Here is a 24,456-nt window from a genome sequence, read left to right on the forward strand (position 1 = left end):
CTAAAATAATAAAACACCTGAAATTTTAGACAGGGAATGAAATTTAAAATACTTTATAATCTAAATGAGTAACGCTACATCAATCAACGTAAATGGAGTTGCAAACACGGTTTACCACGGTGCCATGGTCTCAGCCACTTCCATGGGTTATGTGATGTTGTCGAGTAAGCTTTTTAAAATTAAACCACCAGATCTAAATAAATTGACCGCGGTGCCAAGCAGTATGTTGGCTACCCAGGGTTGGCTCATTTCAAAAGGGATATTGCCCGCGAGTTTGCCCACCGCTTGAAAAACGTATATTATAAAAATGGCCAAAGGAGGAGTTGATTTTGAGGAATATCCTCTGTTAAATCTAGATAACGAAGAAACAAATCTAAATGATTTAGATTGGGACGTCGTTGTTAGAAGACACTGATTATGCACATCCTATTACCGTTGGGCCAGACGAAGAAGAAGAAATATATGGCGGTTTAGAGATTGAAAAGCAATACAATGAATTAATTAAAGACGTTGATCCTCTACACGAAACGGAGCTGCAAAGACAAGTCAACTTAATGGAGCTTAGACAATTGTTGCGCGAAACTAAAGTGAAGGATTTTTACTCTGCTATTAAAAAAGAAACCGGTTACGAATCAGAAATTAAAGACCCAAACATTTTTAATTTAGATAGTAAAGATCGTCTATATGTCAAATTTGAAGGCAAAAAGTTCTTTTAACCCGAGAAAATAACAATAATAAATTTTGCAAGTAGAGCACAATCAAGAGTAAAACGAGTACAGATTTTATAAGACGTGTCCTAGGCTTACGTGAATACGTTTCTGGCAAAACAAAACAGCAGGCGCGAGAGCGTAGAATTAGTAGAACTGCCCCAAGAATCAGATCTAGCGAGTGACATCGTAGAAGACCTCACACGAGGTGTAGACGTTCAAACCGAAGGATTAAATTACAGAGAACTTGTTGCTTTAGATAAATCGTTACAGACGGTCAAAGGAGAATTAATTTTAAATCAAGGTAAATTAGATCAGTTATTAGATCAGTTAGATGCAAACATTCAACAAGTCGATGCCAAGTTAGAAGAAGCGGCATCAGAAGGAGAATGTACAGAACTTAAACAGCAATTAGATGACTTACGAGTCGAAAGACGGGATAGATTAGAAGTCATCAATAGAAACACTGATCAATTAAGGAGCCAAATTAATTGCATTAAGGAAACAATTGAAAAGGTCATGAATAAATATTTAACTTTACGTGAGAAGATAAAACATTGTTTAGAGAGCAAGGCGTCATGATAGTGAGCATTTTAACGGCTTTTTCACTAGCTGTAAGTACCATTGTTAATAGTATCGTTGCTAGCGTCGGGGCTGCTGGAATGCCTACACCAGAACCCGCGCCAAAACCTATTGAACCACCGAGTAAAAGGGGCGTAATGATTTGATCAAAAGGCAATTGCAAAATTTGGCAAACGTGTTGAAGAAACTCGGGTTGAAAGCTTTAGGCGCTTTGCCAGGAATCATTTGTAGCGTTTTAAGTTGGATATTTAATGTGGCAAGTAAGGCGGTTGGGTGGATCGCAGATCACATGTAGACTTTGTTTTTAGCGGTCGGTTATGTAGTTTTGATTTGTACAAAAAACGTAGGTAAAGAAATAATTTTGGGTAAAAAAAAATTAAACCCCTTCTCAAATTTGAGAAGGGTTTTTTTCATGCCTTTTATTTTTCTAAGTTAATACTTTATATAACATAAAACTGAGAACACCTACGGCAATAGCTCCAACGGTTAAAGATAACTTCTCTTCATTATGGAGGTCTAACTTTTTTTTTCTGCTACCGGTTGCTACCGGTACCGGTTGCTACCGGTACCGGTTGCTACCGGTTGCTTCTGGTTGCTTGGTAAAATCTAATTGCTTTGGTTGAGTGGGAACTGTTTGCTTTGGTTGAGTGGGTAAAAGTTCTGGTTGCTTCGGTTAGGGTACTTGGTCAGGATTTGCAAAATCATCTTCAACCTCTGACCCCAAATTTAAACTCGGTAAATAACCAGTCTTCATGTCTTTAGTCACATTTTGTAAATTGTTGTAACCCTCAAACGTACCAATACGTAAGTCCATGTCCGAGGGCACCAGACATAACCCTGGGGTGACTACAAAGTCTAAAGGCATTTTTGCATATTGCAACGAATCTTGAAATTAGTCAATTAACTGTTCAAGATCGGGGGTTGAATTAATTAAAGATTCCACGATCGTAATAAATTGCCGTTGCGCGTCTAATCCAGTGCCAGTGGCCAAAACGCTAGTCTTTGTTTGTGCTTGTGCACCGAGTAACACATAGATGTAAGCTCAAATCGATTCGTTTCCCTTTTTAACTCCCACGTCCGTCAAGCTACTCTTTTTAGGAATGAAATCTCACCAGGCCAAAGTGACCACGTGTGACTGTGAAATCCAAGTGACCGTGTAAGTACTCGCGTGGCCCGAGCCTTTAGGCGGTTTGTCCCAGCCAAAGCCCATAAAAGTAGATCCTGTGTAATTGCCGTTGGTGATGTGTAAGTCATGCGCATCATAATTTTTATCAGGGACAGGTACGTAAGCTTTGTCATAATAATAGGCAGTTCCTAATCTGTTTGACAAAGTGTCACAAGTTTGCTTATACGATTTACTCAGATCGCCTCCATATAAGAGACACGTTTCTTTAAACTTCCGATGATCGTAATTGTTGTGTAACGCGTCAAATATGCCGTCGCTCGGAATGGGCATTACGCAGTCGTAAAATATTTTTCGTACAGTATAATATATGTGGAAATTGAATAAAACCGACACGTATGGATTGGGGTCAGACAGCAAATCAAAACCTACCCCGCAAGCTGTCCTCGCGCAATAGACCGCGAAGTTAAATTGATTTTGTTAAAATGAAATTGGCTCGGTTGTCCAGTGATTGACGGCTTCGTCTGTCGTTACTTTCGGTAATTTATATGCATGCGTTAAATTTGGAAACTCAGCTAAAAACGAGTTGTCGTTATTGACTACAATTGATAAATGACTAAAGTTGGCTCCCATTTATTTTATACGTCTTTAAAAGGCGGTGCCGTTGGTTTGCTTGCTTGATAAGCGGGTGGTTGATCTTTGTATTTAACTGACTTGGTCAAACTTATCTGCCAAGTTTTTTCATAAGATCTTTTTTTAACGGCCGCTCGTTTGTTGGGTAGCGCTTCTGCTCTTTTGTTGACTTGCCGTTTGAATTCTTTTATGCTTCTTGTTTCGCTCGCTTGCAGTTTGGTAGAGGTACTTGACCTTAACTTAATTTAATTTAACATTTCATTGAACTTTTTCAGCTCGAATAAAATCAGTACAAATTCTTCCTGCGATATATCATCATCTTCAATTGCGTGAGATACGTATTCCTCAATTGTATTTAATTTAGCGTCTGCCAACATTCGAATTTGATCGTGCTGTTTGGTTTTGTGAGACAGCCTACGCGTGGCGTATTTTAATATTGCGTAAGCGCCAAACGCGCCAATAGTGATGCGTTCCATCACTAGTCCAATGGGTGGGAATTCCGACGGCTGCCGAAGTAGCGCCTAATGCTTCCACACCGTACTCTACGCAACCGAGTGCAGTGAGTATCCATTTAATCTCTTTGTAGCTAGTTTCGCGCGCGTCGCATTCTCTTTTGATGTGGGATTTGATTTCTTCGATCTTTTGAAGGCGGTAAATTTTAGTCTCTGCTTGCTTGGCCGAGTTTAATTCTGGGTACTTAGTTAAATCCGGGTATACGTTAGTCGTCATGTTTTTATTTTATATGCATTTTAAAAAATGTTTAACTCAATTAGAATTTTGCCGATTTTATTTAAGAGCTCACCTCGCTCGTTTTTAACAGAAAACGTCAATTCATTGATGTTTCTGTCTATTAACTTTTTAGGCATTTCACACATCACAGGTGTTGAGTAGCATGGCTCGGTAGCTATCACGTTAGGCTTGAGCGGTATTGCCTTTTTCGATACCGCGGTATCCATGAAAAAGAATACCACGGTATTTACTAATACTGCGGTATTCATTGCAGAAGGCAATGACCAAAATACAAGCAGTGACAAGTGAGGAATCAGGTTTTTGCTTTTCTTTTCGTATGGTTGGAACGAATGTGAGAACAATAAAAAAGATCGTTGATTGCCGTGGATGTTGAACAGATGCAGATTTATGGAATCATTTTATAGTTTATAACACACATACTGGCTTCGGTTAGATAGATTTTCACACAATACTTGTACATGTTGTATATAAAGGACAAAAAAGACCCTAAGACAGCACAAGGCTAGCACAAGCAGCATTCGCATTTTCTGATCCACCAATAAAAATCTTCGGAAAATAAAGTCCAGTGCGGACACAGAAGACCAGCTGATTTTTTATTCCCGACCTGTAGGGCTTTGATACATGTACATGACTTGTGTACATGTGCCAATGAGTAATACAAAAAGCAGTCGGTATTCCGGTATTCTTGGATTGTTAGTCGGTATTGCTTGGTATTAAAAACAAAACCGCGGTATTCGGTAATTTCGAAATACTGCCCAAGCCAATATCACGTCTAGGAAGTCTAAAGACTGCCCGTTGTAAAAGTTGGCAAATGTATTTAACTGTTTGCAATGAATAAACGCAAGTTTCAAGGGGTTTAAATCATACTTGCCTTCATAAATAACGTTGGGTAAAAGTTTTATTTTGGGTAAGTTCAATAGCTTAGACACTTCTTTATTTAGTTGCAACTTGAGATTGGGATCCGTAATGGCCAAAGTCACCCTTTTAGATTCTGCGTGAACCTTTAAAGAAATGCCTGGAATTGAGTTTAACAAAAATTCAAACCAGTCCATGTTATAATAACCGAGAGATACCACGATGCTTCCTCTTTGACCCTCAGGTAATGGTTGAGATGAGCTTAGAGAATGAAGTCTATCGTATATAGGTTCTGTTAGCCCCGTCAAAAAAAAGGCTTTTATTTAGTTTTCTTCTGGGTCTCGTGGGTTGTACGGGGGAGTTTGTTATAGGTCAAGTTGGGGGATTCCCTTCATAAATTTCATCCAAAGCTTGTCTCTGCCCCTCGAGCAATGAAACTGATTTGACTTTTTTATCGTTGATACCATAAGCTAAACGAGCTCGCATTTCTGATGGTTGTCTTTGGTTTAACTGCTCTTCTAAAGTTGCGATTTCTTGGTTTAGCTGCTCAATTTCCTCAGCGATGATTCTGATTTCTTCTGCTAAAGTGCCTCTTTTATTTGCTTGGATCAATCTGGTTTTAGCTGTTTGTATTAATTCTGAATTGGGAGATAGTTCCCTTCTTTCCTCTAAAGATATTCCAGGCGGTCGTTCGCCTAGCGTCCAAGTTTGTATCCCACTCAATTTCAGTGCGTTTGTTACATTAAAATATCCAGCTTCAAACCGAATATTCCTTACTCTGACGACTTTCTCGCCTTTGGTGTTTTTATTGACATCTTTCAATTTAAACGTCTGCTCGCTTTTGGTCAAGTAAAACGTGTGAGTCTCCATTTTATTACATACCTGTTGAAAAGTCTTGTTTGGCGAGGTTTAATTTGTCGAGGGCATTTTTTCAGCACTTATCCAAAACTTGAAACAAATCTTTTACTTTTAAATCGTCCTCCCAAGTTGCCTCTTGATAACATACCGCAATTAGAGCCTTAAACAGTTTACCTCTAGAGATATTACCATCAAAAACTTGATTTAACACGTATTCTATGCGACCCGATTGTTCACCGGGCAATTCAATGTTTAACTCTTTCAAAGTCTTTCTTGATTTTGGTGGTGGTCATTTTTAAAAATGTGATGCTCGTAATATATATCTACAATGTTTTGTGGGGTGTATGAAGGTTTAAAACATATTACCAAACCGCAAATTTTACAAACATACATGTCGTCTATTTCGTGCATGTTATGGTCACAAATTTCATGGGGTCTTGGTGGCCCTGGTGGCTGTGGTTTGGGTTTTATACTGAAAAGGTAATAAATCTCTGCATCTGTCATTGTTATTAATAGTCAATTTATTTAAGGAACGAATGACGTGAAAATAACCTCATTTATAACCTCAGTTATTCCGAGGATTAACCGAGGTTCAATTGATTTATAATTTAATCGACTTTTAATTTTACGGGAGATTCAGATATGCTACTTATTTGAAATTAGTCTGTTGTTTCTAATTTTCAACATTGCCGCTGTCACTCTGTACCGAATGCTGGCACCGCACGACAGTGAACAGTGAGTACCATAGTATACGTCTTTTGGACAAATAAATGATTGCGCGTCGCATCTCTTATTGATAAATTTATCGATATTTGACGTGTCAGTGGGTCTCTTTTGATGATCAAATAGAGAGGCATAGGGATCTATTCTAACATACATTTGGTTCTTAGCCGTGTAAGGTGGTTTAACTACATACACTGTATTCGATCTTGTTCAAATCATCAATGTCGCGACTGGCTTTGTAGGCGTTTATGGTATTAGACAGGAGATTAGACTCTTGAGATTCGATAAACCTATAAACGGCTAAGTTTATGTGATCGAGTATGTTTGTTGTAGGTTTCTGTATTTGATAGCAAATTTGCCGACCCACTAAATTTTCCAGCGTTTTATCTCAAGTGCTGTATTTGTAAAGCGGGGTTATGCCGTAATAGGGTTCTATCGTCACAATCAACAGGTGTTTATTTTGACCGTTGTGATGATAAAAAATGGGCGAGCTGCATTGACTCACGTGAGTGCCTTCTTTAAAATTGGTTTTGAAAAGATTAATCAACTCGGATCAAAGGGGCCACAGGTGACGTTGGAATCGCAGTTGTTGGCGTTGAGACGCTCGTGGTCGTCTGAAACGATATATACTTGGGTTGACATGATTCTGATTTTCCCGGCTTTTCCATCTCATTTTCTCATTTTTATTCGGCCGCATCTATTTAACTTGGGTGGGATTTCTATTTTGACATCAATGTCATATTCAATAATTTGTCCAATTTTGTATAAATCAGAGTCGAGTTTTGTCACTGAATCGGGCGGTGGCTCGTTTTCTCGCACGTGCCTCAGCTTTTTATGCTTGCCGTTTACGAGCACCACATGATCCATTCCATCCAACTCGACACAATTTATGCGGGTTTGGGGGAAGTTACGCTGAGTTGGGTCACGAGTTTTGGAGGAAGTTCCGCTTTTTTGTGTTCGGAGCTCCGCGATTGCTAGTTTGGGATGGCGGGTCACAGGGTTTGGGGGAAGTCCCGGGCTGATCCAGGAAGTGGGTTAAGTCCCGCGCTGATTTGGAAAGTGGGAAAGAGGGGCTGATCCAGTAAATACCAGTCTCTACTACTGATATCACAAAGTAACTTTCAAGGCCACAGGCTTGCAAGGACACAGCACATCAAGCCTTTGTAACTGTTTTGGAAATAAAATGGGAATGTAATTTTTAAGTTAGACTGTAGTGTGCATATTCATCATTTTGAAACATAGAAATTTTTAAAAAATCTTAAATGCTGTAGTGAGAAAATGCATGATACAAATTCAGTATTTGTTATTGAGCATATTAATAACTTACAAAATTTTGGATCTCTCGGGGTTTGCTTTTGAAACCTACATGAAGGCTGAAGTATATGTACACATTCCGAACAAAGTTCACTCAAGCAGCATAAAACTAATGCTAAATGGATACAATACTTTAGACTGCTGGTTTCAACAGCAGAACCAGAAAATCTTGGTATAAAATACATGTAAAATAAAATAATATGAAAACAGCATTTTTTTTTAAATAGAACAAAGACCAGCGCTTGCAATGAAAGTCACTGAAATGAATTGACTCAATTGGTCAATTCATATTAACATTTTACTTCTACATGTATGTGTAATTGTCTAACAGCTCTAATAGTCCTGAATTTTCCAATCTTTTTGGGATTATGTAGTACCAGTAATTGTGCATGGAAGACTTCCCAGTGCAAAGTGAATTTACAGACATGAAATACATATACACTATGTAGTTGATTCTTTGATGCATTTTGTAGCTTTGGCTCAGTCATTTTTTGATGTGTGTCAGTTTTGGAAACTTACATGTACATTTAAATGATCTGTATGTAATGTAATCATTTCATGATTATTATTTTATTGATCAATTCAAGGCTTCGCCCTGACAGTGTTACAGAGAGGCAACGTGTGTGGGAGGAGTTAACCAGATTGATTGACACATGGACCGAACTATACAACAAAGAGCAATGCTTCCTGGTTGAGGTTGGTTTAATGCTCCGGCAAATGTTTTCCCAACTGAAATTTAATCATATATAACGGGTTTGCCCTTACCCAACATATATTAATAAACACTGTATGCTCAGTGCTTGTCCGAGAGCTTGCGAAAAAAAACCTCACAAGCTTACTCGGGTGGGACTCGAACCCACGACCTCCTGCTTACTAGTGCAGACATCTTAACCACTCGACCACCGAGCTTGCCGGGGTCAGCTGGCCGGTCCGAGTCAAATGAAGCAGCGGGTACCGCGAACTATTTTCAAGATGCATTTTTGCGTTGGAGAGATGTTAATTATATATAACGGGTTTGCCCTTACCCAACGTATATTAATAAACACTGTATGCTCAGTGCTTGTCCGAGAGCTTGCGAAAAAAACCTCACAAGCTTACTCGGGTGGGACTCAAACCCACGACCTCCTGCTTACTAGTGCAGACGTCTTAACCACTCGACCACCGAGCTTGCCGGGGTCGGCTGGCCGGTCCGAGTCAAATGAAGCAGTGGGTACCGCAAACTATTTTCAAGATGTATTTTTGCGTTGGGGAGATGTTAATTATATATAACGGGTTTGCCTTATCCATCGTATATTAATAAACACTGTATGCTCAGTGCTTGTCCGAGAGCTTGCGAAAAAACCTCACAAGCTTACTCGGGTGGGACTCGAACCCACGACCTCCTGCTTACTAGTGCAGACGTCTTAACCACTCGACCACTGAGCTTGCCGGTGGTCGAGTGGTTAAGACGTCTTAACCACTGAAAATAGTTTGCGGTACCCTTGTGAGGTTTTTTTCGCAAGCTCTTGGACAAGCACTGAGCATACAGTGTTTATTAATATACGTTGGGTAAGGGCAAACCCGTTATAAATAATTAACATCTCCCCAACGCAAAAAATACATCTTGAAATTTAATCATTGTTCATGCTCGTAAGCTTTAATTTTTGTGAATCATTGGAGGTATAAAAATGTTATGGAGTATATTTAAAACCTGATAGGGGCCTGATAGAGGCCTGAAAATGATAATGGACTGAGGGATGCATTCCACTAAATTACTAGATTCCTGTGCTAGAGCTTATTAATATGACTTGGGTCTCTAACTCGGGGTATGTTGTTCACAAAAACCTTGAACTTGTGAGCCTATTTTGCATAGAGGTGGACAGTTACATGTGTTCACACTGCCTGAACCGTTGTATAAACAGTTACATGTGTTCACACTGCCTGAACCGTTGTATAAACAGTTACATGTGTTCACACTGCCTGAACCGTTGTATAAACAGTTACATGTGTTCACACTGCCTGAACCGTTGTATAAACAGTTACATGTGTTCACACTGCCTGAACGTTGTATAAACAGTTACATGTGTTCACACTGCCTGAACCTTTGTATAAACAGTTACATGTGTTTACACTGCCTGGACCTTTGTATAAACAGTTACATGTGTTCACACTGCCTGAACCTTTGTATAAACAGTTACATGTGTTCACACTGCCTGAACCTTTGTATAAACAGTTACATGTGTTCACACCGCCTGAACCGTTGTATAAACAGTTACATGTGTTCACACTGCCTGAACCTTTGTATAAACAGTTACATGTGTTCACACTGCCTGAACCTTTGTATAAACAGTTACATGTGTTCACACTGCCTGAACCTTTGTATAAACAGTTACATGTGTTCACACTGCCTGGACCTTTGTATAAACAGTTACATGTGTTCACACTGCCTGAACCTTTGTATAAACAGTTACATGTGTTCACACTGCCTGAACCTTTGTATAAACAGTTACATGTGTTCACACTGCCTGAACCTTTGTATAAACAGTTACATGTGTTCACACCGCCTGAACCGTTGTATAAACAGTTACATGTGTTCACACTGCCTGAACCTTTGTATAAACAGTTACATGTGTTCACACCGCCTGAACCTTTGTATAAACAGTTACATGTGTTCACACTGCCTGAACCTTTGTATAAACAGTTACATGTGTTCACACTGCCTGAACCTTTGTATAAACAGTTACATGTGTTCACACTGCCTGAACCTTTGTATAAACAGTTACATGTGTTCTATTACTCCACGATTGCATTTAGACGGCGCAATGTTCAACTAATATTTGGATGTATTTTGGGGAAGGGCAGATAAAACTATCTTGTTGGCTAATCCATGGATGTACATCCATCCGATTTTGAACTGCTTACTATAGAGGGATCCCAATACGACACTTTTAGCGTCGATCTGCGCACTTCCGCATTTGAGTGCTTCCAGAAATGAGCATGTTTGATTGCAGAACAGAGAAATGTATATTGTGCCCTTTTTGTAAGTGTGTTTGGGGAAAGGGGGCAGATTATTTAATCCAAATGATTGAAAAAGGTCTGAAATTACATGTACATGTATTCAATTTTTATTCCTGCAAAGCACCTTCCCCCAATGCAATGGGAAACGAAAAGTAGAGAGTGTGAATTAACAATTCTGTCATCCTGTCCTTTTTGGGGGTTTGTCTTCTCTTTGCCCTGTAATTCTGTGGAAGAAGAGGTTCAATTCCATCTTGTAACGAATTTAATTCACACTGCCTGAACCTTTTTATAAACAGCTGAAATAAAGTGGCCACCTGTATCATCCCTCCATATAAAAGCAAGAAAGCACATTTTGATTTTGGAATTGTGGGTTCCAACTTGTGGGTCTATTTTGCATAGATGTTGGCAGTTACATTCAAATCTGAGCATGGAGTTTGACTACTATGTGTATGCTAGGGGCATTTTGTAAGAGAGGATGAAATGTTTTTGGTTGGCTAACCTACATGAAGCTGAAAAGATACCTGATCTTATGGCCATGATCTTAAATTTCCAGTTAACTACATACATGTATATGTATCAATTAGTTTTTATCACGTAGTTTCTGTGTGCTTTTGCAGCAACACAAAATGGCATACCTCATCACAGCAGTTTGTAATTGTTATTTGAACTGAATATAATACTAGTCTAAAAACAGAATATTTTACACAATAAGCTCATGGTAGCGGTACAATATGATACACATGATTATTTTATTTATATTTATAGGCAATAGAGAGACTACAGGTCAACCAGACAGTCAATGAAATCTGTATTGGTGCATTAGAAACTGTTCTACGCAGACTACGCTCTGTTGGAGAGAAATATGCTGTGCATGCAATGCTTATGGTAGATGCCAAGTTGTTAGCTCTCTATTCAAGGTAAGTACAAACCTGTGAGGGCCCATTTGCAGAGACAAACAGTACAGAATGCTGCACGATTAAAAAATATTCAACACAGTGTTTTTCTACATGTATGGCACAATTCACAGTGACGGTGGATGTAACAGTGAAAAATGTTTCAATGGGAGAAAATCCAGTTGAACTAATTATGTATTCAATTACTTTATAAATGGGACAAAAGAAAACAAAACAGGAAATCAAACTCGACCTTTGAAGGAAATGAAAAAAATAATTTGGGGGAGATGAAGAATCTTTTGTAACTTCCAAAAAATTCACGAAAACCAAAGAAAACGAAAGAAGTTAAAAAAAACTAAATGGCAAAGGGAAACTGAATGGTTGTCATAAGTTTTCATGTTTCAGAAAGAAAGTGTATTCCTCAGATTAGAGAACTTTTAAAAGGAAACAAAACTCTGTCAGCTTAATATATGTAATTAAACAACAATGAAACTAGGCAATAAATAAAAGGGGCAAGATACAAGAACTGGATGTATACATCATTGGTGGAAAAAAGAAGCAAGTCTGGTCTGAGCCAATTGGGCTCATTACCCCAGTGTTTATCTCCAGTTTCCTTGTCATGAAACGACTGAAAATATTTCTGTTCCCCTGGATGGGATGCCAGTTCCTCGCAGGTTGCTTCCCCAGCAAATACTGGTACTCATTTATACTCCTATGTGGAGAGACGCAAGCAGGGGTGAAGTGGCTTGCCAAGGGCCATGACATACTGCCAGCAGCTGGATACAAACCTCCAACCCTGTGGTTGGAAGCCACAGACCCTAAACACCTGGCCACAAGCCCCCACATCATTGAAAAAGAAGCAGTGAAAATTATGAGACGTATACCAATCAAAGAGCAGACGCTTGTACGATGTAAAGTCTGCATGTGTATACTGTAAAGGGCAACAGATTAGAATTGGTGTGAGTCCTTACTCTGTTACGATACAGTTGGATCATTCCATGATGTAAAAGACTTTGATACAATTAAACTATGTCCTAAAATATCATGGTACGATGGTTATTTGTTGTTGCTGTGTGAAAGACGTGTGCGGTATATTTGCACGAAGCAGCCATTTCCAAACATGTCCTATATATATTGGCTGAAACAGTGCACCCGGTTAGTTCTCATCCAGCCTCCAAGATGAATGGACATGATGCTGCTCTTCTGCAACTTGCTTTCCTCCAAGAACATCATAGGAACAGCATAGAATTCTTCCTGATTGAGCTGAACTTGTACCATGTCTATAAAGATCCTACTACAATGCTTATACATATTTGTACACTAAGACTATGTGTACGCCATCTTTACGAGGCTGTTAATACACTGTCTATGCAATTTGAAGGCACTACAACCCTGCAATATAAATTTTCATGCTCAAAATTTATGGCACAGCCTCCCTGTCCATGAAGACCCTACCATGTTACTGTCAGGTTTCACTGAGTTCTTACTGTCACGATTGGCCACACTCGCCCAATTTTTTGAGCACGTAATTTGAGTGTGATGGGGTATATAAACCCCATCACACTCAAATCACACACGTACATGGGGTTACAACAATTTTGATATGAATATAGAAGTTGTTTTTTTCTTTCTTAGCTGTTTAAATATGCACAGATATGTTCCAATTAATTTAAAATTGCAGCATGTCTCAAATTTTGGCAGCTAAACCCCTTACAATGGTCTTAGATGAAAGGCTACTACATGTATTACCAAATCTGAGCCAAAATAAAATAGAAGAACATGACAGCTGGTAAGGAGTGAAGCTAAAGATGGCATTCCTATGAAGTACTAACTACTCTTACACCCACCTTAATTGAACATTCCCTTTAATTTTAGTAGACACTGGCCTTTATTTTGTTTTCTTCACATTAGTCGCAAGGCATCTGAATTGCAGTCATCGGATATTTTGATAGCCACACTTCTGGCACAGAGCTTCTATTATGCCAAGGAGAGCTCAGAAAGCTTTGTGACACAAAGCGTGCAGCATTGTGAATGGCCAGACAGCTCACTCAACCCGCAACTTTCCAGCAACAGTGATGAATATTTGAGTGCAGATGATGGGGTAACTGGTTTACATGTAATTTATCGTTTGAATTTAATGTGAGAGATATTGCTACCATATTTACAGTTTCAAGTAAATTGAGTTCATGTAATGTACTGGTATCATGTATTGTGTTGCAGACACTTACATGTACAACAGTACCCATCCGAATATGTAAAGTTTCGTATCTAGCGGCGAGAGACTTATTTTGCAAAATCGTGAATATTAAATGTTTATCTGATCTGAATAACTGCTGTCTATTGAAATGCTGCGTTTTTTCAAATAGACAACTTTCATATGCCTCGTGAGTTGGGCGTTTTTGCGTCACTACTTTTGAAACTCGTTTCGCCTTTTTAAAATTTTCTCAATCGGTTAAAATCGAGTACATTTTCGGCCTAATGCAAATGACCTCTGAAATTGTTTGACCTCCAAATTCATCCTTCATCTTTTACTTTTTTATTTTTTGGATCGTAAAGTTTATGATCCAGTGGATAATTGCTAAAGTTAAACAGTTTACATTTTTTACACAGGTACTTGGTTAAATTGCTGGTTTGAATTTGAACTAATGAAGAATCTGTGTCAGTGTATAAAAAACACACATTTGAACCGAAGTCCGTTTTTAACGTGTTATAATAGAAATTAAAGTTTTGGACAAGTCTAATACACTTACACCGCAATAGATTGGCTTATTTAGCTTTGTTTTTATGGGATACATTTTGACAAATGAAAGGTCACATTCTTTAAATGGATTAGTCGATTTATAATTTGATTTAAAATTTAGCTTCTAATAATTGTCAGCGTCGTGCGAGTCTCGCAATAAATGCCCATCCATGCGATAGCCCACATTTTCCATAGTTTTACCAAAAACTGAATTATCAATTTGAAAAAGTTTTTTTCAAAATCAGACTTTGCCAATTTACGTAATTCTGTGTTTTTATTGATGTAACTCTTCATCCATGGAGCTTGTTTAAATTACCTTACCCGGTGTACTTGTTTAACTCTAAACCGAGTTCTTGATATTTTTGTAAACTGCGATAGTGAACTACATATTTGTATTTGGTGTTTAAAGTGGATACGACTTTATCTATGGACATAAATCGCTCACCATTTGCTATAAGATCTTTTTGGTACTCTGAGAACCAATCACTTGGGATCATTAAATTTTCTGGTGCCAGTGGGAAATCGTTATGCTTGTTATGTAATGTTTTGGATAGTCCAAAGCCACTTCTAAAATATATTCATTAAATGCTTTTGGGGAAATTTTCAAAATCTAGTCTGGAGTAAATTTGGTCACATCGTAAACCCATCGAAAGTGTTTAAAGGCAAAGGCTGACTCATTGCCCAACCGTATAATTATAATAATAAATTATTCGCGTCTAAATACATGATGTGTGACGCCGGTTTCTCAGGGTTATAATCTTCTAAATCCGGATTATTCGCTTTAGCATAGCGATATGCACACACACTTGAAATGGCGCCTCTTTGTTAATAATTCCAATTCAATGCCGGAGTGTTTTAGCAACGCGTCCCAAGATAATCCAGGCGAAGTATAATAATTGGCTGGATCAAGGCCATAATTTACTTTACACACTTTGCAAAAGTTTTCAAATACGCCTGCTAATAATAGTACGTCCGTCTAAACGTATAAATCTTTATAATCTCCGAGATTACGGCAAATTGAATGTTTGCCATACTTTTTCAGCCAGTGAATATTCTTCCTCCGAAATAGACATATGCCTCAACGAACTGTAGAAAGCAGCTCGTTGGGGCAGGCTTGTTTCTTCAAATTTATTAAACGAGTCTATATATTCATACGGGTAAATTGCCTTTTCTAAAAGTAAATCCGTGGAATTTGGGAACGTTTCGCGGAGCAGGTTAAAATCTTAAGTGGAACAATTTTTAACCAATCGATCGAGCGGCGCCGCCATGAAATGAAACGAATCCAAGAACCGGAGTTGATCGAAGCTAAATGAAATATAATCCTCGGTATTTTTAGCAATGACGCTAATTGTACCTTCGTTAAACACTTGAGCACCTTGCATAATTAAATGAGCGTCGTATTTCTCTAAATTGTGCAAAATCACGACAACGGGCATTTGGCCGGGCACTCCTCGTAACTTAGCATTACACTGAGCGTGTGCTGGACCTCGGTACTTTCCCATCACATGACAATGGTCGCGAACTTTGCAAAATTTATTAATGGGCTTTTCACAAGTCATGCAAATATAATCCCAAAAACCGCTTTCGTTTACTGAACTAAAGGAAGCTTTTTTGTCTTTAGTTTTTGGTTCATTTGGAACTTGGCACCGGCACTGAAATTCTTTAGTTTTGCAAATGCATTTTTCACAGATCCAGCATGTGTTAGAATTTTCGTAAATCTTTCGCAATTCGTGCGACCAAATAATCAGCTTTGGATTGGTAAATGTTTTATTGATCTTGGCAACTTCTCTAGAAAGCGATTGCACAAAATTAACTGCCGTGTCTGGACTTCTGTAAGTCCCGCGACCGGTGCGAATTCCATTTCATCTGACAACCGCATAAGAACAACCACAGGTCTTGTGAACTTGCATTTTAACTGTGTTTAATTCTTTCGGCGGCAAGTGTTCCGAAACAGATTCGAAATCTGCGTAGATTATATGAGCGTCTTGCTTGTTTTTATAATTTTCAAATTTGAGAATATTTTTGCCTTTAGCGTGTAATTCAACCTTGCATGCCGCTGTGTCAATTCCTTGACAATCTTCTTGATGCATGCCTAATCTTTTTTGTGTTTGAAAATGTGTTAGGCATTTGAACAGCCAATATTTTTTGTGACTTTGTTTATCAACGTCATCCATTAACTGTGAAAAGTTTTTAATCCAGCAATGATGACTCGTTTCGCCTTGCGTAAAATAAAGTAAATTCATGGGCTCTTTTTCGCATTTAGGTTTGTAAAGTACATAAGTGCCTTCTTTCTCCGAGTAGCCAAATGCATTGATGGCTAAATTATTTATGATGCAATGCGTGGAATTTGTGAAATTGGTGTGAGAAAGCTTATATTTGTAAAATTTAAGCCGTCTTCTTTAGTGAAGGTTGAGATACGCTCGTTAATGATTTATTTTGTAATTTGGATTCGTTTCTAACTGTTGTTTGACATTGTCTGAATATAATTTTAAAAGCACTCGCAAGGCCCAGCGAATGCACTCTTAGTCCTCTTTATTTTGAACGTTGATAATTGCAGTTTTTACTGCCAAATACTTTGCGAGTGGAATATAAGTAGCACTGACTGGATTATATTTCACCATAAAACGCCACTACTTTTTCAAAGACCCAGCCCAAACCTTTCTGTTCATGAGCTTTCAGGTCTTCTAAATGTTTGGCAAATTGTTGGTTTAAAACTTCTTTAATCTCTTTTTTAGAGAAGACTGTGTTATTTTCACTCGTAAATGTGAAAACACCGATTTTGGTCTCTGCTCCGGGTTTTTCTATTTTGAATTGAACCTTGATTGCCATTTGTAATTTATTCTCCAACTATATGTGCACAAACCACACATAGACACCATGTTTTGGTTTTTGGCAAAGATTTCTAGCGGCAAGTTTATTTGTTTTTGCCGATTTCAACGCCACTTTCTATTGCCACACTTGGCAGAAATTCTGTAAGATTTCTTGGCACACTTGCCATACTTGCCACACTTGGCAGAAACTCAGGCACACTTGCCAAAGAGATACTTGCCACACTTGGCAGAAAAACAGGAACAAACTCGCTAAAGGCTTGCCACACTTGGCAGAAAAAGGCAAAGTTGTTAGCAGAAAGACTTGCCACACTTGGCATAGCAGGTTGGAATTCCTTGGCACACTTGCCATGCAAACAAACCCCACCGGAACCAGTAGGTGCTTGTCCTATGATTCATAGTCATGTGATTCTATTTATCCTTTACAACTTAAGAAAAACTTACATAAGGCACGCCGTTTTTTCCACCGCTTGAACAGGCGGTTGGAATAAGCCCCACCAGAACAAGAGGGTGCTTGGCATAGTGTTTAAGAAAAACAAAATGAAACATTACTAACGACTAACTTTACGTTATAATCACTGCGAGATAAGTCGCCTAAATTGTTTATTTGTTTACTTCGGAAACTGCATGTCGCTCCCAGGTAGTTCCCGCCCTTAAACCAGTAAAAGCTAAATTCATAGTCCAAAATTATGGTGGAGATGGGGAGGTGGTGGGTTTAATTTGTGTGTTGCCGCCTCAAAAATCTAAGCCGAAGTGGCCCATTTTTAGTGCCAAACTTGCTGTGGTTCAACGTTACTTCCTTGAGGCCTTCTGGCTTCACCAATTATTCCCCTCGAGACAGTTTAGGTGTCTGGGCCGGGAAGAAGTACCACATTCTCTGAACCCTGTGAGGCCTCTGTTGATTGATGGAAGGCCATGCAGCCACTTTGCTGATCCCATTAAGCCAGCTAGTGCAAGACAGTGATGGGTGAGACAGTAGTGCCTTGTTCACCATGGTATAAGCCAGATGACCAGGACTGTTTCAACGACTAAACAACGTGCATTGTGGTGAATAATGCATTTTATCCCATAGCGATAAAATAAATTATATGTGCCAATTTCTTTAAACTAGGCAAATGCTTTGTCTTCGATATACTTTTTGTAAAAATCGAAAAAGTGAATCAGATCGTCAGCAAAGAAATTAGGTATCAGTTCCCAATATCTGCAGTTAAATTGAAAGCGTCGGATTCTTTGGATGTTTACTTCTTCAATTACTTGTGGCTTAATGTGTGATTTAATTGCGGTGATTAGGTCCGTTCACAAAATTTTACCTTTTACGCCCATGGTCGTAAATTCTATGTCGTTGTCTTGCACTATTTTAAAAAATTGACGATATGATTGTCTCGAGAGATTTCTACATTGCTGTTGAGTCGCTTTAATCACTTTTACGAGTTCCGGTTTTGAATGACTCTTTTCATTGGGCGGCGGTAATGGAATGTTATATCGTTTGCAAAGTCTGCCAGGAATGATTTTTTCAAACCCCTAAAATTTATCAAGAAAGGGCAGCATTGTGATTTGGTTTCTCTATTCATGCCTCTTTTATATTATAGGTTTTTAAAATTTATCTCAATTTTTTCCCGGCATGCCCCGGCGTCGAGCTATTTTTTTTTAATTAGAAAGGTCCCGGGGGAGAAGTCCCCTTTAGTATGTTTGGGACATCACGAGTTAGGGTCGCGTTTGGGGTCACAAGTTTTGGGGAAGTCCCGGCTGATCTGGGAGGTGAAAAAGAGGGTCTGATCTGAAACTGGCTCATCCCTACTACTGTGTCAGTGAAATTTTTTTGTAAGAGCCAAAAATATGGGTAAGTCACAAATGAAAACTATAGAAGTAACTACACGTACGTTTGACCTAGAGAGGAAATGAAGAGACATATTTGATGTTAAGTAGCTCTTCCACCAAGCTATTACATGTTTTGTGTCACTTGTGAACTCTAAATGAATTCTCAAAAGTTAATTTTATTAGTGGTGCCGAGTGAAAGGGACTAGTTGAGTATTTTTGTGCATTCAGTTCTTCTAGCGAGTTAGAAATTTAAAAATGAACGAAGTAAAAACATGGCGAGAGCGTTGAACATTAATACAGTATCAAATGCCTCACCACATATACTATTGTACATGAGCAAACATGCATGATGGAGACACAGGACCTAGCCCCAACTTTAAACGTACATACGTAACATGTATGTATCCATATTTTGCAACATTTCCAGGAACGTTACAGCCTCTCCTCGGGATGTCTTACTTTGTATCAACACAATGAACTCAGTTGTCTACCAGTAGTCTAGTATGTGTACATGATACAACATGCCTGTGTGTATCTCGACATGAACAACCCTGACTTTGATTACCATCTTAAATAAGCTTTGCTTGCCTGACTTTGATCACCATCTTAAATAAGCTTTTTCGTGAATGTAGGCTAGATCTGTCTATATTCTGAATTTTTACATCAAAAACTACAATACCACTTTCCGATCATGAACATTACAGTATGATTGATCCGGTAACCCTGATATGCTTTCATGGTGAGAATGCTAATTCCAAGTGTTTTCTGTGCGATACCAATCGTATGTGGTACTTGAATGGGAGTCTTGCCAACTTCTCAGAATGCTCGAGGAGCCAATATGAGAGCACGGGTATTTCTATTTCTTCTCATCACTTCCCTTCTGTTGTTCTCCAAGGCATAGTAAATTGTTGCTCCGCTTCAAAAAAGTAAGAAACAAAATGAAATACAGCAAATGAAAAAAAAACTAAGAAGCTTGGATGGAACAGTTGCAGTTGGTTTGTGGACTCGAACCTAAGCTGCTTTCAGCTGCACTTGGTTTGTAACCTTTTTCCTAGATTTTTTTTCAAGCCCTCAATCTTAATCTGCCCACTGCTGAAGTTTTAGTCGAGTACGTAGAAAATAATGATGATAAACACAGTGAATCATGCTGTCGGCATTGGGTGCTTTTTATCCAGGGAAAAAAAAGAACACTGTGGGCTAGATTTGTCCCATATCTATGTCCCATCTCTCGATGCAAAAACGCAATGCGGTTTCCTCCATATTCCATGGTTAAAAAGGACACAAATTCGTTTGTGCTTATCTTCACTTTGAAGTACACTACTTTCTAACCTTCCCCTTCTCCGAAATGTGACAGTTGTTTGCTTGGGGTACTTAAAACAAATATGTTTTTTTAAAATTTATTTTGCCCTCCCCTTTCAGTGTTACTGACCAAAATCTTGAGGCTTTATATAAGCTCCAGCCTACATACACCGAAGCTTTAGCCTGGATTATGCATGGCTGGCCCATGAGTAGTGACGAAGCTTGTGTTCATTAGATTCACGGTGTACCCAGCAATGCACTTAGTAGATGCATGTGAACTGCATACATACTGCACAGTGCCTATTGAGAGTGACACCTAACTCTAATGTGCATACTTAGCATGCACATTTGGGTTAGGCATTACTCTCAACATGTACTGTGCAGTATGTATGCAGTACACATGCATGTAGTACGTATAAAGTGCATTGCCGTAGCATTTCTGTGGCAATGAGCTGGTCCGTTCCTCAGATGGAGTCATCCGGATGTGTTCTTTGCCAATATGTGTTTCAAACCCTAAAATAGCCATCCTTATTTTTTGATAAGATGAATGTATTTCAAACAGATCGTCAAAACGTGTATAACACCGCCTTTCATGCGAAACATAAATCAAATGCAAAATGTTCTTGTACTGTACCCATGAAGGAATCACGATCCAACTAAGCCAACACTATATGAGTTGGATGGCCCCGACTGTCAACCTTTTTACTCTTTTAGGCAAATACAAAAAAATCCAAATTGCTTACTGGCTGTCATGACTTAAATACACAGTACAATTTGAAAGAAATAGAAGGCATGATATTTCAATCCTAGCAGAATGTTTCCTTTTTTTAACAGCGGTGATATTTAGTTTACAAGTCATAACGATTTGTAAAAATTTCTTTGGATAACCAAAACAATAAAGGACAACCCACCAACAGAGCGGGCCTTTTTATAGATTAAAAGGAAAAGTACCGTATATTAAAAACATTACAGGTAGATGCCACCATGGTGCAACGCGTGGGAGCATGCATGGGAGATCACCAACAAACTTTCTTATAAACTGTTTGTAGCATAAAGTTTAGATTTAATTGTGCCTTTCGAAATGAATGGGGGTGTCACACTGATTAGCTAGAATATATTCATAATAATGGTCAAAAACAAATAAAACACATCCAGATGACTCGGCTCGTAGAATGGACCAGCTCATTGCATGCCACAGAACATCAACGCTGTAGGACTGGACAAAAAATTTGGGAAAAAGGCTAGAAACCAAGTGCAACTAATTAAAGAGCAGCCTACATTCAGTTCACAAACCGACTGTTCCATCCCAGTTCATAGGTTTCCTACTATTTGTTCTACTTTATTGCATTGAGGTTTTTTAAACGGAGCAACATATCACCATGCCTTGGAGAATAAAGGAGGGGAAGTGATAGGAAGAAATAGAAACGTCTGTGCACTCCTATTGACTCGTGAATCATTCCATGAAGTTGGCAAGACTCCCATTCAAGTACCAAGTAAGCCTAGTATCGCACAGAAAACACTTGAAATTTGCATTTCTCACCGTGAAAGCATACCAGGGTTACTGGAAAGCGGTATACTAATTCAGAATTTACACAGATCTAGCCTACATGTATGCAAAGCTTATTTAAGATGGCGATCAAAGTCAGGGTCATTCATGTCGAGATACACTCAGGCATGTTGTATCATGTACGCATACATGTACTAGACTACTGACAGACATGTACATTCACTGCGTTGATACAAAGTAATACATCCCAAGGAGAGGCTGTATTAAGGTCCCAAGAAGTATTGCAAAATATGGATACATACATGTTACGCATGTAGTTATAATCAGGGCCAGGTCTGTGTCTCCATCATGCATGTTTGCTCATGTACGCTAATATAATGTGGTGAGGCATTTGATACTATATTAATTTTCAATGCACTCGCCTTGTTTTGACTTTGTTCATTTTTTAATTTACCACTCAGAACAAGAACTGAATGCTGAAAAATACTCAACTAGTCCCTTTCACTCGGCACCACTTATAACATTTACTGTTCAAGAATTTCTTTAGAGTTCACGAGTGACACAACACATGTAATGGCTTGGTGGAAGAGCTACTTAACATCAGATATGTCTCTTCAAAACGTAGTTACCTCTATGGTTTTCATTTGTGACTTATTTTTGGCTCTTAGAAAACAAAATGTCACCGACCCTCTATATATTGTGGAGTTTTCAACCAAGAAAAAATCTTTATTTTTGTGCCACCGACCCTGTCCAGAACATAAAGAAAAAAAAATCATCATTTTAATCCCCGACCGATTGACTTGGCCTCCCCAAAGATAAAAAATACAAGAACCATAGAAGGAACTGTGCTCATCACATCAGGAACGGCAAGGGCAACTCTTACCCCGTCCCTTACGTACAAAAATCAAATGTAAAGAAGGCAATGAAAATGAAAGGGAACGAAATGCATTAATTTGCCAAGAAAACCCAACCCGGCTGTAAACCGTTCAAGTCTCTTTATTCTGTATTCATCTTTACCATTTGACTATAACCTTATGTACAATCTGGGCTCATGTTTCAGCGTAAAACAAATTACACGTATTTTGTGTTTACTTGTTTAACTTTTTTTCTCCGATTTAGTGGTCTGTACAGGAAATGAGGGGAATTTCATTCTGTTTTTCATGACACAAGTAATATACACCGTTTACATTTTGCCCTAAAAATAAATCTCCCTCTACCCATTCAATTTATTTCAAATCTACAGAAAAAAAGACGGTTCCTGGAGAGAGATGAACAGCCGTAGAGTTTCTTTTTAATAGAAAATGAAACACTTGTAAGGATTAAAATGTACGGTAAAAGAAACATTCTCTGAACTAGCAAAAGTTTCCAGTGTTATCCTTAGTCTCCGGTAAAATTTGGAGCACAAATCTGAAGGTAATGCTCGTGTTTAATGGAGCCTAGTAGCTTAAAATGTTTGTAAAAAAAATAACACCAAATTCAATATCACTGGAAACAGAAAAACAGTGGGCCGTCCATGAGGATGAAAAATTTTAAAAAGCAAAATTTCATGATTTAAGATCAGTAAATATGTTCCCCAAATTTCCTAAAGCAATAAAAAAACTATGACTTGAATTTCTGTTCAAAAAGAATCATTTAATTTTTGAACAGTTCTATCTGTTCATTGTAAAAAAGATTTGATATTTCTGCAATAATCACACTTTCAACAGAAATTAAGCAAGAAAATAACATTTTGACGCAGATCGGTCAAAACAGACATAAATAAATGTCACTAACTATCAGATTGCCAGTCACTGGGATTTTGCTTGCTGTGTCTGTATTGCGGAGGTCTCAGAAATCAAATTTCATCCAATTGGAGAATTTGTTACGCAGCTTATGGAGACTTTGACAAACAATCGAAATGGGTGTTGTGTCAATACAGTGTAGACACTGCCAAGCACGTGGTTCAAGACTTGACTCCAGGAGCAAATTCGTCGATATGACATGTTAATTTTCAATTGAGAATGCATCCAAATTTTGTGTGAAAGCTTAAAATGTCATTGCAAAGGAGGTTGGAAAATCTTTCACACTAGTTTTATCAGAGGGACAGGAAGGTGGACGGGTTTTAATAGTTCCATGAGAGTCATTAAAACATTGGTTTCATGACCGAAAAGTTCGCTGACTACCAAAGAACCGCATGTCATTTTTTTGCATTTTTTTTAACGGCAGGCCTACTCTTTTAATGTATCTGCAATACTTGTTATACCAAATCTTCTAATTCTGGGCGTTATCGTGTTTGTGACTTGTGAAGGTGTTTCCGTTGGTAAATTCTTGCAAGGTCTGAAGGTCTAGGCATTATGTGTGTTTCAACGTAAGGCATCGTTTGTGAATTTCAGCTTATGTTCGCCCATCATTAGCAAAGAGGGGCGCAAAGTTTCCCAAACAGTGCTTTGCATTTCTCCCATATGGTGGCAGTCAAGTCTTCGCGAATCGGCCTTTACCTTCGCAAAAGAAAGGACTCCCCGGACAATTTCTGAAATTGCACCGCAATTCGCAAAGAATTCTTCGCAGTAAATCGATCGCAAAAAGGTCCTATACTTCTAAGCGGTTACAGTAGTGATTATGGGGGAAAGTAAGATAGCCATACAGAATATACCAGTGAGCATTAGAAGAAAACAAAGTTAGACACTTAGGTCAACAAAATTCATGTTAATGAAAATGAATTTGTGCTGTATGGCCAACAATCAGTGTTTTTGACAGTTTTAACAACAGTGGACTTGTTCAGCTTTGTCATTTTGGCAATTTTAGAAACATGTAAGAAGCAACTGGCTGAGGACAAGGTGTTCATTGTTA

General features: G+C 38.5%; 1 protein-coding gene across 3 annotated transcripts in view; it reads left to right on the plus strand.

Annotated features, from left to right (window-relative positions):
* Positions 1-24,456, plus strand: part of hps1 (HPS1 biogenesis of lysosomal organelles complex 3 subunit 1) — a 103,271-nt gene that overhangs the window by 25,674 nt on the left and 53,141 nt on the right. For all 3 annotated transcript variants that reach the window (XM_022254424.2, XM_022254423.2, XM_022254425.2), the window contains 3 exons: positions 8,133-8,241; positions 11,308-11,459; positions 13,347-13,536. In XM_022254424.2, the coding sequence (XP_022110116.2) occupies positions 8,133-8,241; positions 11,308-11,459; positions 13,347-13,536 (451 nt within the window). The remainder of the gene's footprint in view (positions 1-8,132; positions 8,242-11,307; positions 11,460-13,346; positions 13,537-24,456) is intronic.

This window comes from Acanthaster planci, linkage group LG13 (genome assembly GCF_054643075.1).
Source record: "Acanthaster planci isolate LZ-2023a linkage group LG13, COTS_SCS, whole genome shotgun sequence".
In the NCBI taxonomy this organism is placed as follows: Eukaryota; Metazoa; Echinodermata; class Asteroidea; order Valvatida; family Acanthasteridae; genus Acanthaster; species Acanthaster planci.